Source organism: Osmerus eperlanus, chromosome 10 (assembly GCF_963692335.1).
Source record: "Osmerus eperlanus chromosome 10, fOsmEpe2.1, whole genome shotgun sequence".
Classification (NCBI taxonomy): domain Eukaryota; kingdom Metazoa; phylum Chordata; class Actinopteri; order Osmeriformes; family Osmeridae; genus Osmerus; species Osmerus eperlanus.
In genome coordinates this window covers 6,989,523-7,005,506 of record NC_085027.1, presented here as the reverse complement: position 1 = coordinate 7,005,506, position 15,984 = coordinate 6,989,523, and the positions used below count along the sequence as shown (strand labels likewise).

Genomic DNA, 15,984 nt, shown 5'->3' with positions numbered 1-15,984 from the left:
GCCACAGGCAACAGTTGTGATTTACAATGCAGGACAAATAGTTTTCATCAGGTTGTGTGTGTGTGGAGCATTTTTCTTTCATGAAGTCCTGAGTCATACAATAGTCAACTATAACACAGACCCATAATAGGGTCACCAGTATTACAAATGGACACAGCTCTGTAAACTAATGACTCATTTGTAGGTTGGATTGTGTGATTCCACAGACACGTACTGGGGTCTTTCACTAAAGTGAGGGATTTACGGTATAAAAACGTTAATAAAGTGTGTAATATGACAATGAGAACATTGAAGTTTTACCAAAGGTTTTTTTTTACTTATAAGGTAATATGAGTTGAAGAACAACCAACAGACACAAAACAGAATTGTCCTACGCTTGTGTACAGACATCGGCATTGGGTGTTTGTGGAGCTCTATCCTTCAGGATGTTCACAACAGTACAACTTTACCACACTGACTCTCACTGTGACTCTAATTCAGACTCTGACTCGCATTCACACTCTGAATCTCACTCTGACTCTGATTCACACTCTGACTCTCACTCTGACTCTGATTCACACTCTGACTCTCACTCTGACTCTGATTCACACTCTGAATCTCACTCTGACTCTGATTCTGATTCACACTCTGAATCTCACTCTGACTCTGATTCACACTGACTCTCACTCTGACTCTGATTCACACTCTGACTCTCACTCTGACTCTGATTCACACTCTGAATCTCACTCTGACTCTGATTCATACTCTTCATACTCCGACTCTCCCTCTGACTCGGCTTGACTCAGGTTCTGACTTTGGCTCTGTGTGTGTCCCCGTCCAGGTTCTACTGGGACCTGACCATGCTGCTGCTGATGGTGGGGAACCTGATCATCATCCCCGTGGGCATCACCTTCTTCAAGGACGAGCACACGCCTCCCTGGATCGTCTTCAACGTGGTCTCCGACACCTTCTTCCTCATGGACCTGGTCCTCAACTTCCGCACGGGCATCGTGAAGGAGGACAACACGGAGATCGTCCTGGACCCGCAGCAGATCAAGATCAAGTACCTGAGGAGCTGGTTCGTGGTGGACTTCATCTCCTCCATCCCCGTCGACTACATCTTCCTCATCGTGGAGACGCGCATCGACTCGGACTTCTACAAGACGGCGAGGGCGCTGAGGATCGTCCGCTTCACCAAGATCCTCAGCCTGCTGCGTCTGCTCCGCCTCTCCAGGCTCATACGCTACATCCACCAATGGGAGGAGGTACAGTAACATCCAATTTAGTAATTACATGCATTAACAATGTGTTACTGATGATTGGTCTTCAGTTCATTACGATAGTGCCAACCCTATCCCCATAGGCAGTTCAAAACAAGCCAGAAAACATTACACCAGCATATATACCACATTTTAAGCACATACTGCACTACTGTAAGAAACAACAGATACAAAGCAATAGTAGTATATTTTTGGTGTTTTATACCTGGCTGGGACTGCACTGGTCCTAATGCTAGACTGGTCGTACCGCAGGGCATTATGTGTGCTCTAAAATGAACAGTAGGCTCTGCAGTGGGCAGTGAAGAATTTCAGAAGCAAAAATTGGGCAATAACTATTCATCCACAGAGAGAGAGGCGGGGGGGGGGGCGAGATAGCGAGCTACAGATAAAGCTGGGGGGATGGAGAGATAGAGAGGTAGCGAGAGAAAGAGAGAGAAAGAGACACAGAGAGAGGACGAGGAGAGAGACAAAGGGAACGAGAGAGCAAGGAGGAGGGAGAACAGGGAGAGACGGCAATCGAACTAACAGCCGCTCAGAGCACCGCACCATCAAACCATGCTGCATAGACGCCGCTTCCTATAGCCGGCTGTGCTGCATCCATGCTGCTGCACGGCAGCTCGCAGCGTCCTGGGGAGATAAGAGTGTTTACTGGGTTCCACACCCCTGCCACCCTCCCTGGTGGAGGGAGAGCTGTGTCTGATTGGGGAAGACTGCCTGAAGTGGCTGCTTGCTCGAGCTTCCCCACCACTGCCGTGATGAGGCCGGGATGCTGATTACTGCTCTGTGTGTGTTTTCATGGTGTGTGCGTGCGTGCGTGTGTGTGTGTGCGCTAGCGTGTCTGTCACTGAACGACTGTCTTGATGTGTGCGATGCATGCACGTGTGTGTGCAACTGTGTGTGTGTGTGTGTGTGTGTGTTTGTGAGTGCTGTCTACCCCGGCAGTGGAGGTGTCAGAGCCCAGAGAGAGGCTGGTGGAGTACAGGCATGATTATAATTATGGCTGGTAATTAGAAATGTTCCCATGTCCCCCTCTTGGGTGGATCCTCCAGCCCCTCTCCCAGAGGTAGGAGGTGCGAAGTGGAGAATGTCTCTTCCAGCCCGATACACCACCACCCCCCCACCCCTTAGCCCCCACTGCCCCACCTCCACAAGATGGCGTGGATTCCCCCACCTCCCTCACACCCTCCCTCCACACATACAAACACATCCACACACTGTGAGATTATCAGATAAGAGATGGGGTTCCCTACCTGAAGTCACCTCTAGGGGCTCAAATGGTCTCTGCATTGTAGCACATTTAGTCATTTAGCAGACACTCTTATCCAGAGCAACCAAGGGGACTTGAAAGCCAGATTCACAATGACAATAGGACACTAAGAGACAGTTCTCTTTAACATAGTGTCCTTTGAAGGACACTTTAAAGGACACTTTTAAGGAGGCCAGGAAAAGGGTAGTGGGACAAACTAACTCAGGATTCTTCCCGTCCGGGGTCTGTCAGCCTTCATGCGGTGTTGCCCTGTGGGGGGTTTAGAGCAGAGCGAGAGGTCAGTCCTTTTTCCAGTCTTCTTACTGAACAAAACTCCTGCAGTGTTGCCTCTCTGGTCCTTTGTTCCTCACTCTCCTCCCATGCGGCCTTTGGCTGGCTCCCTTAATGCCTTCCCCTGATCACCTGATGGGTTGCAGGTGTGACCAGTTCCATGTGCCAAGTGGCTGCAGCACTTGAACAGCCAGATAGACTCCCTCTATCACCTCCCCCAATCTGAGCCTATGGACCCGCCCCCTGTGCCGGATTGGCTGGTCTGTTTTTCCCCTGGTTTGCTACAATATGAACCTTTCTTCCAGTCGTAACATCACACATGAAATGGGTATTGTAAAGGCATTCTTACCTTCATTTCAAATAGTGAATAATGCTATACTCTCTCTTTCGTCCTCTATTGTTGTGCCCACCCACGCACACCAGCAGATACACTTATACTGACCCTCACACAACAACACACACACTGACGCACACACACGTACACACACACACACATAAAAGCCTCTCTTTCCCTTGGCGGTGTGGTCACCTGAGACCTGGGTTTTGCATGGACAATAGGAAGGACTTTGAATAGATGCCACACAAACCACAACAAACCACCCACCGGAGACCCTGAGGCATTAAAACCTCTCCTCAAAATGGCAACCCAGTTTAGGAAGCATACATCTGAATACATCACAGCAGCAGTGTACACGGCAGGCATCTCCTTCCTGTCATTTCAGAGGTAGGACAAAAGCTCAAATTGGAGAGAATTGTCTTTCACTGCCCCCCCGCCCCACACACACACACACACCCCACACGGTAAGTGAGAAGTGAGAGATGGGAGGATGCTAGACGGTCACAGCGTTAGCGCCATTTGCATGTGTGAGTGCGAGCGTGTGAGTGCGAGCGTGTGTGTGTGTGAGTGCGAGCGTGTGTGTGTGAGTGAGAGCCTGTGTGTGTGAGTGCAAGCGTGTGTGAGTGCGAGCGTGTGTGTGTGTGTGTGCGAGCGTGTGTGTGTGCGAGTGTGTGTGTGTGAGTGCGAGCGTGTGTGAGTGCGAGCGTGTGTGTGTGTGCGAGCGTGTGTGTGTGCGTGCCTGGTTAGGCAGGCAGAGCGAAAGGCCAGCTTTGCCTCGCTGGGGGAGGCCTGCAGACACAGCCCTGCAGAAATGTCATCTGTCATCTCGGAATAACTTGTCGCAGAGATCTCACCACCTGAGTGACTTTTAGACTTTTTCCGTTGACAACTACATTTCAAATTACACAGTGTTTTTTTTGTTGTTGTTTTTTTTTCACACCGCCATTCAAGGTGTTGTTGAGCCGGCCCGACAGGCTATCTCTAATGAAATTCCTGAGTTCAGAGTCGAGTTTCCTGGTGTTAGTTGAGGCAATACAGAGTCATATAAAATAACCACTGTTATAACTACCGTATTTCTTCGATTAAACGCCGCCCTCAAATAAATTCCGCCCTCGAATAAACGTTGCACCAAAAATGAACATTGTGTAATAAACGCTGCAGCGTTTAATTGAAGAAATATGGTATATAAATAACTATTTGTTTATGCCAATCGAATAGAGAATGGCTCTTGCTCACTGCCTTGCCTTGCATATTAAAACCAGTGCTCTATTTTACAGTGATGTGACCTTCATCAGGCATCACAGACCAGTAGGTTGAGAATATAGAGGAACAGTGGACTCGACGTAGCAAAGCATAGCACACCCCTGCAGTGGCTTATGCTGGATCGTGCTGCAGTGCAACATGCCATCAAACATGCTGCTCTGTCAGAGAGGGTGTTGATGATGGTGGTGGGGGGAGCGAAGTTGCTGGGAGGTGTGTGTGTGTGTGTGTGGGGGGGGGGGGTGAGGGGGGGGGGGGGGGGGCTGTATGTGAAGCCCAGAGCGACTGAGTGAAGAATCCATGTTCCCACCTGTCACAGGGCGCATAAGCTAAACGCTTTCCTTTAGGCCAGGTTCCTAGTCCCGGCCACACAACACCAACAGCAGCCCAGACAGACAGACAGCCCGCCCCCGAAGACTCCCTCAAGCACATATCGGCGGTGAAGGGTCGCCCTCATTCTGTTGCCCAAATGTAGAGTGGAACATTTCAAGAGATATTCTAAAGTGTAACATACCTTTGTGACACGACGGGACTGCGACGACCCATATAACGAGACAGAAGCGATGCCCGAGCCACTGTGTTTACCAGTGAGATAACGACCACGCTGAGTGCACCCCTACTGGCGTGAGTGTGTGCGTGTGTGCCCGCGTGTCAATGCTAGCCCTGTCACAGATAAGGACATTCTAAGTGGTGTGCAGATATCCATCAAAGGCATAGAGAGAGGGAGGAGGCGAGGGCGAGCAGAGGGGGGAGGAGGAGGTGAAGAAGGAAGCGGGAGGGGAGGGAGGGGAGAGGGGTTCTACCATGCGGCGTCTCTCCTGTCGACCCCCGTCACCCTGACAGCCAAGCTACTCTCATTGTCATATTTCATTGGGATAAAAATAAAGACCCAGGCCGGATATGCTTCTCATAAGACTTGTCTCCTGCCATCAGAGAACCAGTGACTTGAATTAAATTAGTCAGCATGTTATTAAATCAAACTCAAACCGATTCACTAATGACTATGCCCCAAAAGGACCTCCCCCCCTTCACACGCACACACACACACATACACACATACACACCACCTCCACTTCCTATTTCAGATGCCATCATCACTGTCACATGTAGTGATCAGACAAAGCAGTGTAGTTAGGACGGACGCTAAGGCACTGTGAAGACCAGGCTAGGCAAGAAAAATAATCACCCAAAATACAGCAGCTAGACAGCGTCTAGACCATATTTGCCTTAGCGCGTAGCTATAATTTCCTTACAGGAGAAGACACTTCAAGAGAGGTCAACTCGCATAGTATCAGTGGGTGGATAACTGCGGTGTGCCAGGCAATTATATAGCTTTGTGAACAGAGTGTTGGAAGCTGTGGGCCCAATACCATCTGTGTTTGTTAATGGTGTCGCAGGCAGGGAGTCCCTCTCTGTTAATAAAGGCATCTGGGATGGGGAAGATGTATGGTGTCGCTGCCCAGCAAGCTGAGAGCACGATGCAGAACGGAGGGTGTGGGTTAGGTGTGTATATAAAGGGATGCGTGAGATGGGGGGGGGGGGGGGGTTGCGAGCAAATGCTCCACAAAAGAAATCCCCGGACGCTTGGATGAGCGCTTGCAACGTGAAAGACGTTAGCCCCCGCAGGCCGACGCCTTCCGCCTTTCATTTCCACCCAATAAATTGTGGCAAATTATGTAAATAAGGCATAAAAAACAACCAATCAGACCCCCATGTTGGCGACCCGCTACCTTGGCCAAGGACTGCTCTTTCAAAGATAAGAAAGGCAAGAAGAATGGGGTAATGGGGTATTATTGGGTGCACAATGAGGCTTGCCGGCAACACTGACAGCTCCTCAAGAATGTGAATGCTCCTTGTATGATATTAATACCCACCGCAGGGAGCCTTTAAAGGAGTATTACAACCAAACGTGTAATCCTGCTCACCCCCCTTTCGATGCTGCTCAGTAGGGGTCTAAGTGGGGGGGAAGCCCTAGTGTTTGCCCCCCTCCCATGCCCCCATGTCGGGTTTAGATGGGTCATGGAATAGGTCCTCCTGTGGTGTGCTCTCAACCCCCACAACCCCCCTACCCCCCCCCCCCCACACACACACACACACACACACAGGTACTTTTTAATCTACATCTGTTCTATAGCCAGTACTTGTGTACTTGTGTATGTGGGTGGGTTTGAGTGAGTGCGTAAGTGAAGTTGTCTTGACACCCATTAACCCCCCTCCCATCTTAGTGTTTTAGTATTGCTCGTGTTGACCCCATTGTGAGAGACACTGAGGAGTCCCATGGGCTGAACTAAAATCATAAAAGAGGGGGTGTGAGGGTGCGCAGAGCGTTGTGAAAGAGGCATCAGTGAAAACAATGTGAGTGAATGATTCGTCTTGGATTTGGCGGCGACACTTCACGCCAAGCATTCATCATCATTAGGGAGGGAGACAGGAAACACCAGATGCCTGAGCCTAGCGCTACCTCTGCTGTGTCTGAACAGCCTCTTTCTCCATTCTGGGATACATGCAGCTATTCTCTCACCTGGACCTCGTGCTCCTCCCTCCATCTGTCTGCCATGACTTGGCAGCTGCCTCCCCGACTTCCTGTCTGTCCTAGATAGCTTCCTGTCACAGACTGATGTCCCCACATTGCTCAGATGGCCTCACATCGTTCCTCACCTAGCATGTCGTTTCTTGACGTTGGTTTCCTTTTACAGCCTGACTTTGTTTCGCTTTAAATTTGAATACATTTATTTGGTGTTCATTTTCCAGTTTAAGGCCAACAGAAATCACGAATTTTCATGAGGTCCAATGCAGGTCCTTAAAGATAGATTGTCATAAGCATTAGTAAATTGCATTACACTTCCAAAACAGGTCAATAAATTCATATCTCATGCACACAGTTTTTGCCTAATAGCTTGTCTATTAATACTATGCAGGTGAATGAGCTCTATTTAAAATGTGAGCCATGAATAAGTACCCCAACCTGTGTGTGTGTGTGTGTGTGTGTGTGTGTGTGTGTGTGTGTGTGTGAATGAAACACACATGCACGCATACACTCTCACACACACACACACACACACAAGCACACTCAAGCACGCACAAGCACTTACAGCAGTGCTGAGGTTATCCTGACTGTCATTGTGAGAGACCCTGCCCTTAAGATACCTTTGCGGAGTGTCTGTGTGCCTCTATCAATCATTGGCCTGTTGTTTGCTGTGATAGTAATGGTGTCAGGATCACTGCATGGTCCTATCAATTAAAAGCAGGAGACTGGAAATCCATCATCCTTAATGCAATGCAGTGTACTCTGCAATGCAGTGGGCCCAGCAATACGTGTGAGTGTGTGTATGTGTCATAAAAATGAGATTATCCTCTCTGTCCTGCATTCCAGCATTCAGAGATCTTCTGTAAAACAAAAAACAGAGAGAGAGAGAGAAACCTAAGGAGAATCCTGGAGTCAGAGGAAGAGAGAGATGCATTCCTCAGCTCCAAAATAATGACCCTTTAATAACCCTGTATCAGAACAGACTGTTCCCATTTAGCTGGAGCGGTTTGGGGTAATTGAAAGACAGTCCTCTCTGCCTCAGCAGGAGTTGATTTGAATTGACTGTGAAGCTGAGAGGGGAGATAGGAGGGACGTCTCTCCTCCCTCAACCCCAGTGTTTGAAACACTGCTCCAGCTCTAGGTGGAGATTTGCATGGCATTATTCAGGATAGGGCACCTCCAACCAACAGTAAGAAAAGTTCAGGAAGCTGATTGAGGCCAGATTTGTTTTTTGAGGAGTTACAGCCTTAAGGACTGGTTTTGGACATGACCTGTTAACTCTTTTCTGACTTTGGGACATTGCCTCATTTACTTAAACAAAGTCATATGAGTTCCCTCTTTGAGTGTTCGTGTGTTTAGCTGTGGATAGAGTCTTACTCATGGAGAGTCTCTACAATGTCTTAACCACCAGAAAAGCAATTGGCTTTTTTATAATAAATCTTTGTTTTCACATAGCTTGTCAAATGATTAGTTTGCCTTGTGCGTTTAGCCCAAGGGCCAAGTGGAATATTAGCATGTTAATTACATAAAAAACACTCATGGGAAATGTAAACTGATAATTAATTCAAATTTTGCACTCAGACACTGTGAGCTGTATATTCTGTATATTTTATACCTCAATCCATTTTTAATCAGGAGAAAATTGCCACATTTGAATGCATCACCTATCAGGCTATCGCTGAGCAAAGCCAAGCCCTGCACCCTGGGTACGATAACGCTTACCCTCTGCTGCCTCGGAAATACAATTTCACAAATTGAGGAAGAAATATCAATCTCAATGTGCATGGAGACAGTATGGGACCCTTCATGATTTATTCATTGAGCCACAGAGTGATTTTACAGCTCTTTAATGTTATGGAATGTCATTTAGTTCCGGGTGGGAGAGTCAACATCACAAGCTATTGGCTCGTATTAGATAACACATACCTTATTGTGTCTGAAGGGGGAAAATGGAGGCTTCTTAAAAACAAATATCGCTCCCCGGCGTTGAGCGCAGCTGTGGGGAGGGAGGAGGGGAGGAGGGGAGGAGGAGGAGAGGGGACACGAGTGGCCGTGTAGATTGAGTGAGGAAGGCGCAGCCGGGCGAATGACTTGGCACAGATGATGTAAATGTGCCTTGGGCGAAAGAGGCTCTGAACAAGAGACATGGGAGTACAAGAGAGATGGAAAAAGAGAAAGAGAGAGAAGAGACAGAAAATAGTAAAGAGAGAGAAATAGCACAAGGAGATTGACTCTGAATCCAGAACAAAGTATTGGTCCTGGGCATGCTTTTGGCACCCTCCTGACAAGACGGAGTGGATGTTACTAGGTGGCACTGTGACTGGGTGGCACAGTGACTGGGTGACACTGTGACTAGGTGTCACAGTGACTGGGTGGCCCTGTGACTGGGTGGCCCTGTGACTGGGTGGCACTGTGACTGGGTGGCCCTGTGACTAGTTGGCCCTGTGACTGGGTGGCCCTGTGACTAGTTGGCCCTGTGACTGGGTGGCACTGTGACTGGGTGGCACTGTGACTGGGTGGCCCTGTGACTGGGTGGCACTGTGACTGGGTGGCCCTGTGACTAGTTGGCCCTGTGACTGGGTGGCACTGTGACTGGGTGGCACTGTGACTGGGTGGCCCTGTGACTAGGTGTCCCTGTGACTGGGTGGCCCTGTGACTGGGTGGCACAGTGACTGGGTGACACTGTGACTAGGTGGCACTGTGACTGGGTGGCCCTGTGACTAGGTGGCACAGTGACTGGGTGGCCCTGTGACTAGGTGGCACAGTGACTGGGTGACACTGTGACTGGGTGGCACTGTGACTAGTTGGCCCTGTGACTGGGTGGCACTGTGACTAGGTGGCACTGTGACTAGATATCCCTGTGACTGGGTGGCACTGTGACTGGGTGGCACAGTGATCGAGTGGCACTGCAGCACCCACACCGACGTGCCAGAGACATCAGAAGGATGGCAGCTAACAGAGGTGTTCCTGCCAGTCTGTCACCCTGCCCTTCTACACACACACAACCAAACACACACACACAGAAACACACACACAGACACTCAGAAACGTCCAACAGTCAAATGAACAAGCACAATTCTTTCGTAGGTAATGCTGATTACTGTATGCGTCAGGAAGGAGAGTCTGACTGAAGGTCTGTGTGTGAGAGTGAGTGTGTTGTAATTGCGGTGATGCAAATAGTGTGCGTAGGTGTGGGTTCTCTGTGTGTATGGCCTGTCTGTCTATCTTCCTGTTCTTTCCATGGCTGAACAACAAAAGGGGAGAGATGGAATATCCCTCTCAGAACCGTAAGCTTTTAAACTGGGCTGAGTGGCTTTTAATAAGGAGAAGAGCAGTTAACAGTGCACACCGTGCCACTCAATGGGATTAAGTGGCTTTAAATTGTTGAGGGCATTAAAAATTCACACCAGCAAAGACATCCTCCAGCTTCTTATGAGTATATTTATCATGAGGATTAACAAACCCCACCGCCCCTTACTCACACACGCGTGTAAATAAACACATACAACCACACACACATACACACAGTCAGGGCCAAGGCTCTTATCCTTTTACCATTATTGTGGTTATCTAAGTGGTTGCTTACAGTGATTCAGTGTTAAATCTTTCTGATAGATAAAGCTGATGTCCCAGGTGCCCCTTCCCCCGTTCCCCACCCCTCTCCACTTAGCTTTGCACGACTTGATCAAACCCAGACCCATTGGTAACATCTGTATAGGTTCATGGCTATTGCGTAACATGCCACATCGGTTCCATAGCAGCCCAGACCCCTACAGCATGCTGAGAACATGGTGGCCCGCAACAAAGTTGAGATTAAACGCAGACAGACTCAGCGCAGTTACGACTGCAGCGCTGCAAAGCCTCTGTGACCTTGTTCCTCCAGCTGAAGAGTGGAGACGGAGAATTCAGGGAACAAGGTGAGAGGTGGGTCTTTGGGGAAATGATCTTTCTTCGAAAGCAGAGAGCAGTTAAAAGGTTTGGTCAGTCTATGTGTCGGTGTGTCTGATTCTAATGGGACCTGAGAATCGGAGTCCTCTTCTGACTCTTGGCTCTGAACCAGCGTCGATTTGAACATGCTGCGCCGTGGGCCCCTCCTCACACAGCACGTACCGATCTTTGCCTGTCCGACCATTCTAATAAATGTGCGCTCTGCGCTTGGATCCATCTGGGACAGCCTTACAATAACATTACTGTGGTTAGAAGACTGTTATTTCTAGCTGAAATAACCTGCCAGAGGTTAATCGATTATATCTCGTATATATTATAAATTTACATCATGACAAAGTTGTGTGCTTCTTCCTCAGATATTCCACATGACCTATGACCTGGCCAGTGCCATGGTGAGGATCGTCAACCTGATTGGTATGATGCTGCTGCTGTGTCACTGGGATGGCTGTCTGCAGTTCTTGGTGCCCATGCTGCAAGACTTCCCTGCTGACTGCTGGGTGTCCAAAAACAAGATGGTGGTACGTGGTCCTCTCTGTGCCTGTGTTCTCTCTCCCTCTCTCTCTCTCTCTCTCTCTCTCTCTCTCTCTCTCTCTCTCTCTCTCTCTCTCTCTCTCTCTCTCTCTCTCTCTCTCTCTCTCTCTCTCTCTCTGTCTGAATCAGATTACTCCTCTCCTCTGTCTTATCTCATCTCCCTGATGCTGTAATTACTGTACTAAGCCCCAAAGCATCATGGGAGAAAGGGCCGTTTGCATTCCTCTCACTCAAATATGTTTTATTCTTTTTATTCCCATAGTCCACCCTTGCCACTTCCTTTTTGTATTTTCTTTATTTATTCAATTTTCCATCTTTTTCTATTCTGAGCCTCCAGGCATCCTATTGGTCTTCTCAATTTTGAGGGTCAAAGTTGCTAGGACCTCACATGAAATAAAGTTTTCTGCAAAAGACAAAGAGCCTTAGCCTCTATCCACAACCCCACCATCCCTCCTTCACACACACACACACACACACACACATGCACAACACAAACCACACCACCCCCTTCTCCAATGATGGTCAAGTGATAACACCTTCTCAAGTGAGCTCTCATGCCCTGTATTACAGTAATTCCAGAACAGTGTTAGTGGGGGCGGTCGTGATTGGAGGCCCAGGGAGAGGAGATGGAGGGGCCCCCCCCCCAGGGAGTTCTCTCTGGGGTTATATAATCTCACAGTGCCCCACCTGAAGTGGGACCCTGAATCCACAGTGGAGGTGGGTTGGTCAGTTGAGGACAGTGGACAGTGTCCTGACTTGATTCAAGGAGGCAGACACTTTTTGAGATATAGAAAACAGGAAGGAGGAGAAAGAGAAATTGAGATAAAGAAAGAGCTGATTTATTATTCCTATAGGATTTGTTGTGTGAGCTCATGGCAACTTGCAACCCTCAAAGAGGATTATTGGTGGACTTTTGAAAATTCTGTCAATGACACACACACACACACACACTCTTGCACATGAACAAGCACCAGAACACAAGCACAGACGCAAATAAACAAGCACCAAAACACAAGCCCAGGCACTCATAAGATACACACAAACAAGCACACACACACACACACAATCACATTAAATTCTAATTAGACCTTTAAAGGCAGCAGCCAGTGATAGCATCATCCAAGAACCTGTGCCATGGTTCCCCCTGCGCTGTGCCAATTTGGGTCCGACCGATCACTGTGATCCAACCCTACTGCAGATACACAACCCTACACTGCTGCAAGGACCACACGTATACCCACCCAACATTACCCACGCATACATCAATTCCACTAAGTTTAGACCCTGTGCTGCATGTAGCTCTCTATTCCATTACCATCAGAATGCACTTTGTTTTGCTCTGGCCCCAGTAAACATTTACATTTACATGACGCTCTTATCCAGAGCGACTTACAGTAAGTACAGGGACATTCCCCCCGAAGCAAGTAGGGTGAAGTGCCTTGCCCAAGGACACAACGTCAATTGACACGGCCGGGAATCGAACTGGCAACCTTCAGATTACTAGCCCGACTCCCTCACCGCTCAGTCATCTGACTCCCATTGGTCAATTAATCCCATTACTTAGTGGAATGCGCTGTAGTACAACATATACTAGCAAGTATATGTTGCGTGGCAAACCAGCACCCTCTGGGACTGACTATCTCTCTGACAGACAGTTAGCTACTGTAGACAGACACACAGTCTGACCGTCTTTTTTAATATTGTCAGGTACAGAAAGACGGTGTTCTCTAGCTTGTACGCTTCCTTCACGCTACGCTGGCTCGCTCCCCCCTCCAGGAACCCTCAGAGCTGGCGTCTTGTCTCTCCTCGTACAGTATCCTCGTCCCGCCCTCTTATCTTACTGGGTCATCCTTCCTTACCTTTTTTCTTTTTTAGGGAACACTAATAACGTTGCTATCTCTTCAGGTACCCCCCACCCATCGAACCCCCATTCCACTACCCCATCCTCACCCCCCACCCCTGTGAGTGAAATGAGTTTGAAAGCAATTTGGACCTGTCACCTCAGGTGAGGCCTGATATTGATTTGGCGTGGACGACCACAGGGATACAAAGGGAAGGGGCAATTTATCCACAAACGAGAAAACTCTCATTTTTCTAAATAGCTGCCCTATTTTTTTGACTTGCAGGCCTCTTGTGCCAGGTACTACCTATCCACTCAATCATCCACTGGTTCATTCTCTCTCTCTCTCTCTCTCTCTCTCTCTCTCTCTCTCTCTCTCTCTCTCTCTCTCTCTCTCGCTCTCTCTCAAGATTCTGTCTGATTGTCATCAGCGTGCTTAAGAGGATCCAGTCCAGATGAGTGTCGTTACACGTGTTGCGATTCGTGTTAGCTACATGGAACTAGAGCTAGCATATCCACCTCTTCATGTTTCTCTCTCAACTCACTCACCCCTCTCCACCTCTCCCCCTCTCTTTGCCTCTCTCTCCCAGAACGATACTTGGGGACAGCAGTACTCGTACGCCCTCTTCAAAGCCATGAGCCACATGCTGTGTATTGGGTACGGCATGTATCCTCCGGTGGGCATGACGGACGTATGGCTCACCATTCTCAGCATGATCGTGGGCGCCACTTGCTACGCCATGTTTGTGGGGCATGCCACGGCGCTCATCCAATCACTGGACTCTTCCCGGAGACAGTACCAGGAGAAGGTGAGTCAAAATGGCTGCTGAACAGAGGGGGAGCCTCTCTTCTCCTCTTCGCTGCTCTTCTCGCATCTCTAAGCTGCTGTGTGTGTGTGTGTTTGGCTGAGTGTCCTGGAGCTGTGTGGTCGTGGTAGATACTGGCCCCTGCCCTCAGGGCGCCCCATGGCCCCTCTGGCCCCCTCCGGACCCTCCGGACCCAGGCTCCTGCCTCCTGGCTCTGCATGGCAAGGCACTGGCAGCTGGTCAGGACGTTCCCAGGCTTGCTCTGCGATGCCCGTCTCTTGGTGTGCCCATTGTGGGTGATAATGAGCTGAGCGTCCAGGATGCCACATGGCCCACCGTCTGTAGTATGAGAAACAGAGGGAGGGATGCACGGACGGAAGGACGGATGGAGGGAGGGGTGGAGGGAGGGGTGGAGGGAGAGAGGGAGGGAGACCCTGTGGAGAGGGACCGAGGGCGAGAGAGGCTGGAAATAGACTCCCACCCAGAGATGGAGATTGAGACGGGAATGGGGAGGGCAGGGGAGATTGGAGCGAGAGGAGAGAGAGATGGAGAAAGAGAGGAGAGGGATAGAGGGGGTAATGGAAGACAGGTGGAGAGAGGCCGCTGTAGATCAGCTGCTCTGCGCCAGTCCTCCTCCAGAGAGCCTGTGCGCGTGTGTGTGTGTGCGTCGGTGTTTCAGCCCCAGTCTGTCTGTTTGTTGACACGCCACACGCGTGCGAGTGTGTGTCCCGACAAAGCTATCCCCCCCTTTTAGAAGCGGGGAGGCGTTGAGAGGGAGAGCGAGCGAGGCGGGAGAAATGAAAAAGGAGGGATGAAAAAGAAATACAAAGGAGGAAAAAGGAAATCCAAGTGAGAAGGGAAGTAGAAATGACTGTATTGACAATATGACTATTGATGCAAAGTGCTGAGTTGCTGTTTAACTCGTGGGAGAGCAGACTGCCTCTCAACCCAGCGCACGCCTGGCCCCCAGCCCACAGTCTAGTCTGCTTTGAGGTAAACCACAGCTGAGCAGGCAGAACAGCTGGCCCTCCTCCAATCAAAACGCACGACAGCGGCGTCTGGGGTCCCGACACCCTCCCCGGGCCATGCCCTTCCCTGACACTTTCCTGGGCTGAGGTCGCTGTCTCTCCATGCCTAGAAGCCTTCGAAACAAAACACAACCTCTCTCTTCTTATTTCTCTTTCCCACTCTCTCTCTATCTCCTACTCTCCCACACACACACTCCACACTCGCCACACTTCACATAGCTGCTTGGATGATTAGATAGATTCCAATTAATATTTAAGTGTGTTGGTTTTCTTCTCTCTCTCTCTCTCTCTCTCTCTCTCTCTCTCTCTCTCTCTCTCTCTCTCTCTCTCTCTCTCTCTCTCTCTCTCTCTCTCTCTCTCTCTCTCTCTCTCTCTCTCTCTGTCTCTCTCTCTCTCTCTCTCTCTCTCACTCATAAGTGCTTCAATGATTCTTGGTCCAGTCTGGAGCTAGCTAGCTTTAGATACCTCCACCAACTCAAACAAGGACTGGACCGATACTAGACACTTCCTCTCCTTGACTCCTCTCCAGAAAGTTGATTCAGCCTGTATGCGGTTGCCAGTTTTGTCTTTTCATGGGATTGGTTCATTGGGATTGATCCTCTCAGCACGACGAGTCTCTTCTCGTCTCTCATGGAGGATGTTCTGAGCTTAGCTGCATGTGAAGAGCAGTGTTCCACTCGGCCTTTGTTACTTGCCAGCCTCCCTCATGGGTCTATATGTTCTCTCTCACACAAATCCCACACATATGCACCTTGTTCTCTCTCTCTCTCTTTTTCTCTCTTTTTGCTCCCTTTTTCTCTCTTTTTGCTCCCTTTTTCTCTCTCTCTCTCTCTCTCTCTCTCTCTCTCTCTCTCTCTCTCTCTCTCTCTCTCTCTCTCTCTCTCTCTCTCTCTCTCTCTCTCTCTCTCTCT

The 15,984-nt window shown here is 49.3% G+C and overlaps 1 protein-coding gene across 1 annotated transcript in view; it reads left to right on the top strand.

Annotated features, from left to right (window-relative positions):
• LOC134028379 (potassium/sodium hyperpolarization-activated cyclic nucleotide-gated channel 1-like) overlaps positions 1-15,984 on the top strand; it is a 59,957-nt gene that overhangs the window by 19,345 nt on the left and 24,628 nt on the right. Inside the window, exons 2-4 of the mRNA XM_062471869.1 lie at positions 821-1,244; positions 11,225-11,386; positions 13,830-14,048. Coding sequence (XP_062327853.1) covers positions 821-1,244; positions 11,225-11,386; positions 13,830-14,048 — 805 coding nt within the window. The remainder of the gene's footprint in view (positions 1-820; positions 1,245-11,224; positions 11,387-13,829; positions 14,049-15,984) is intronic.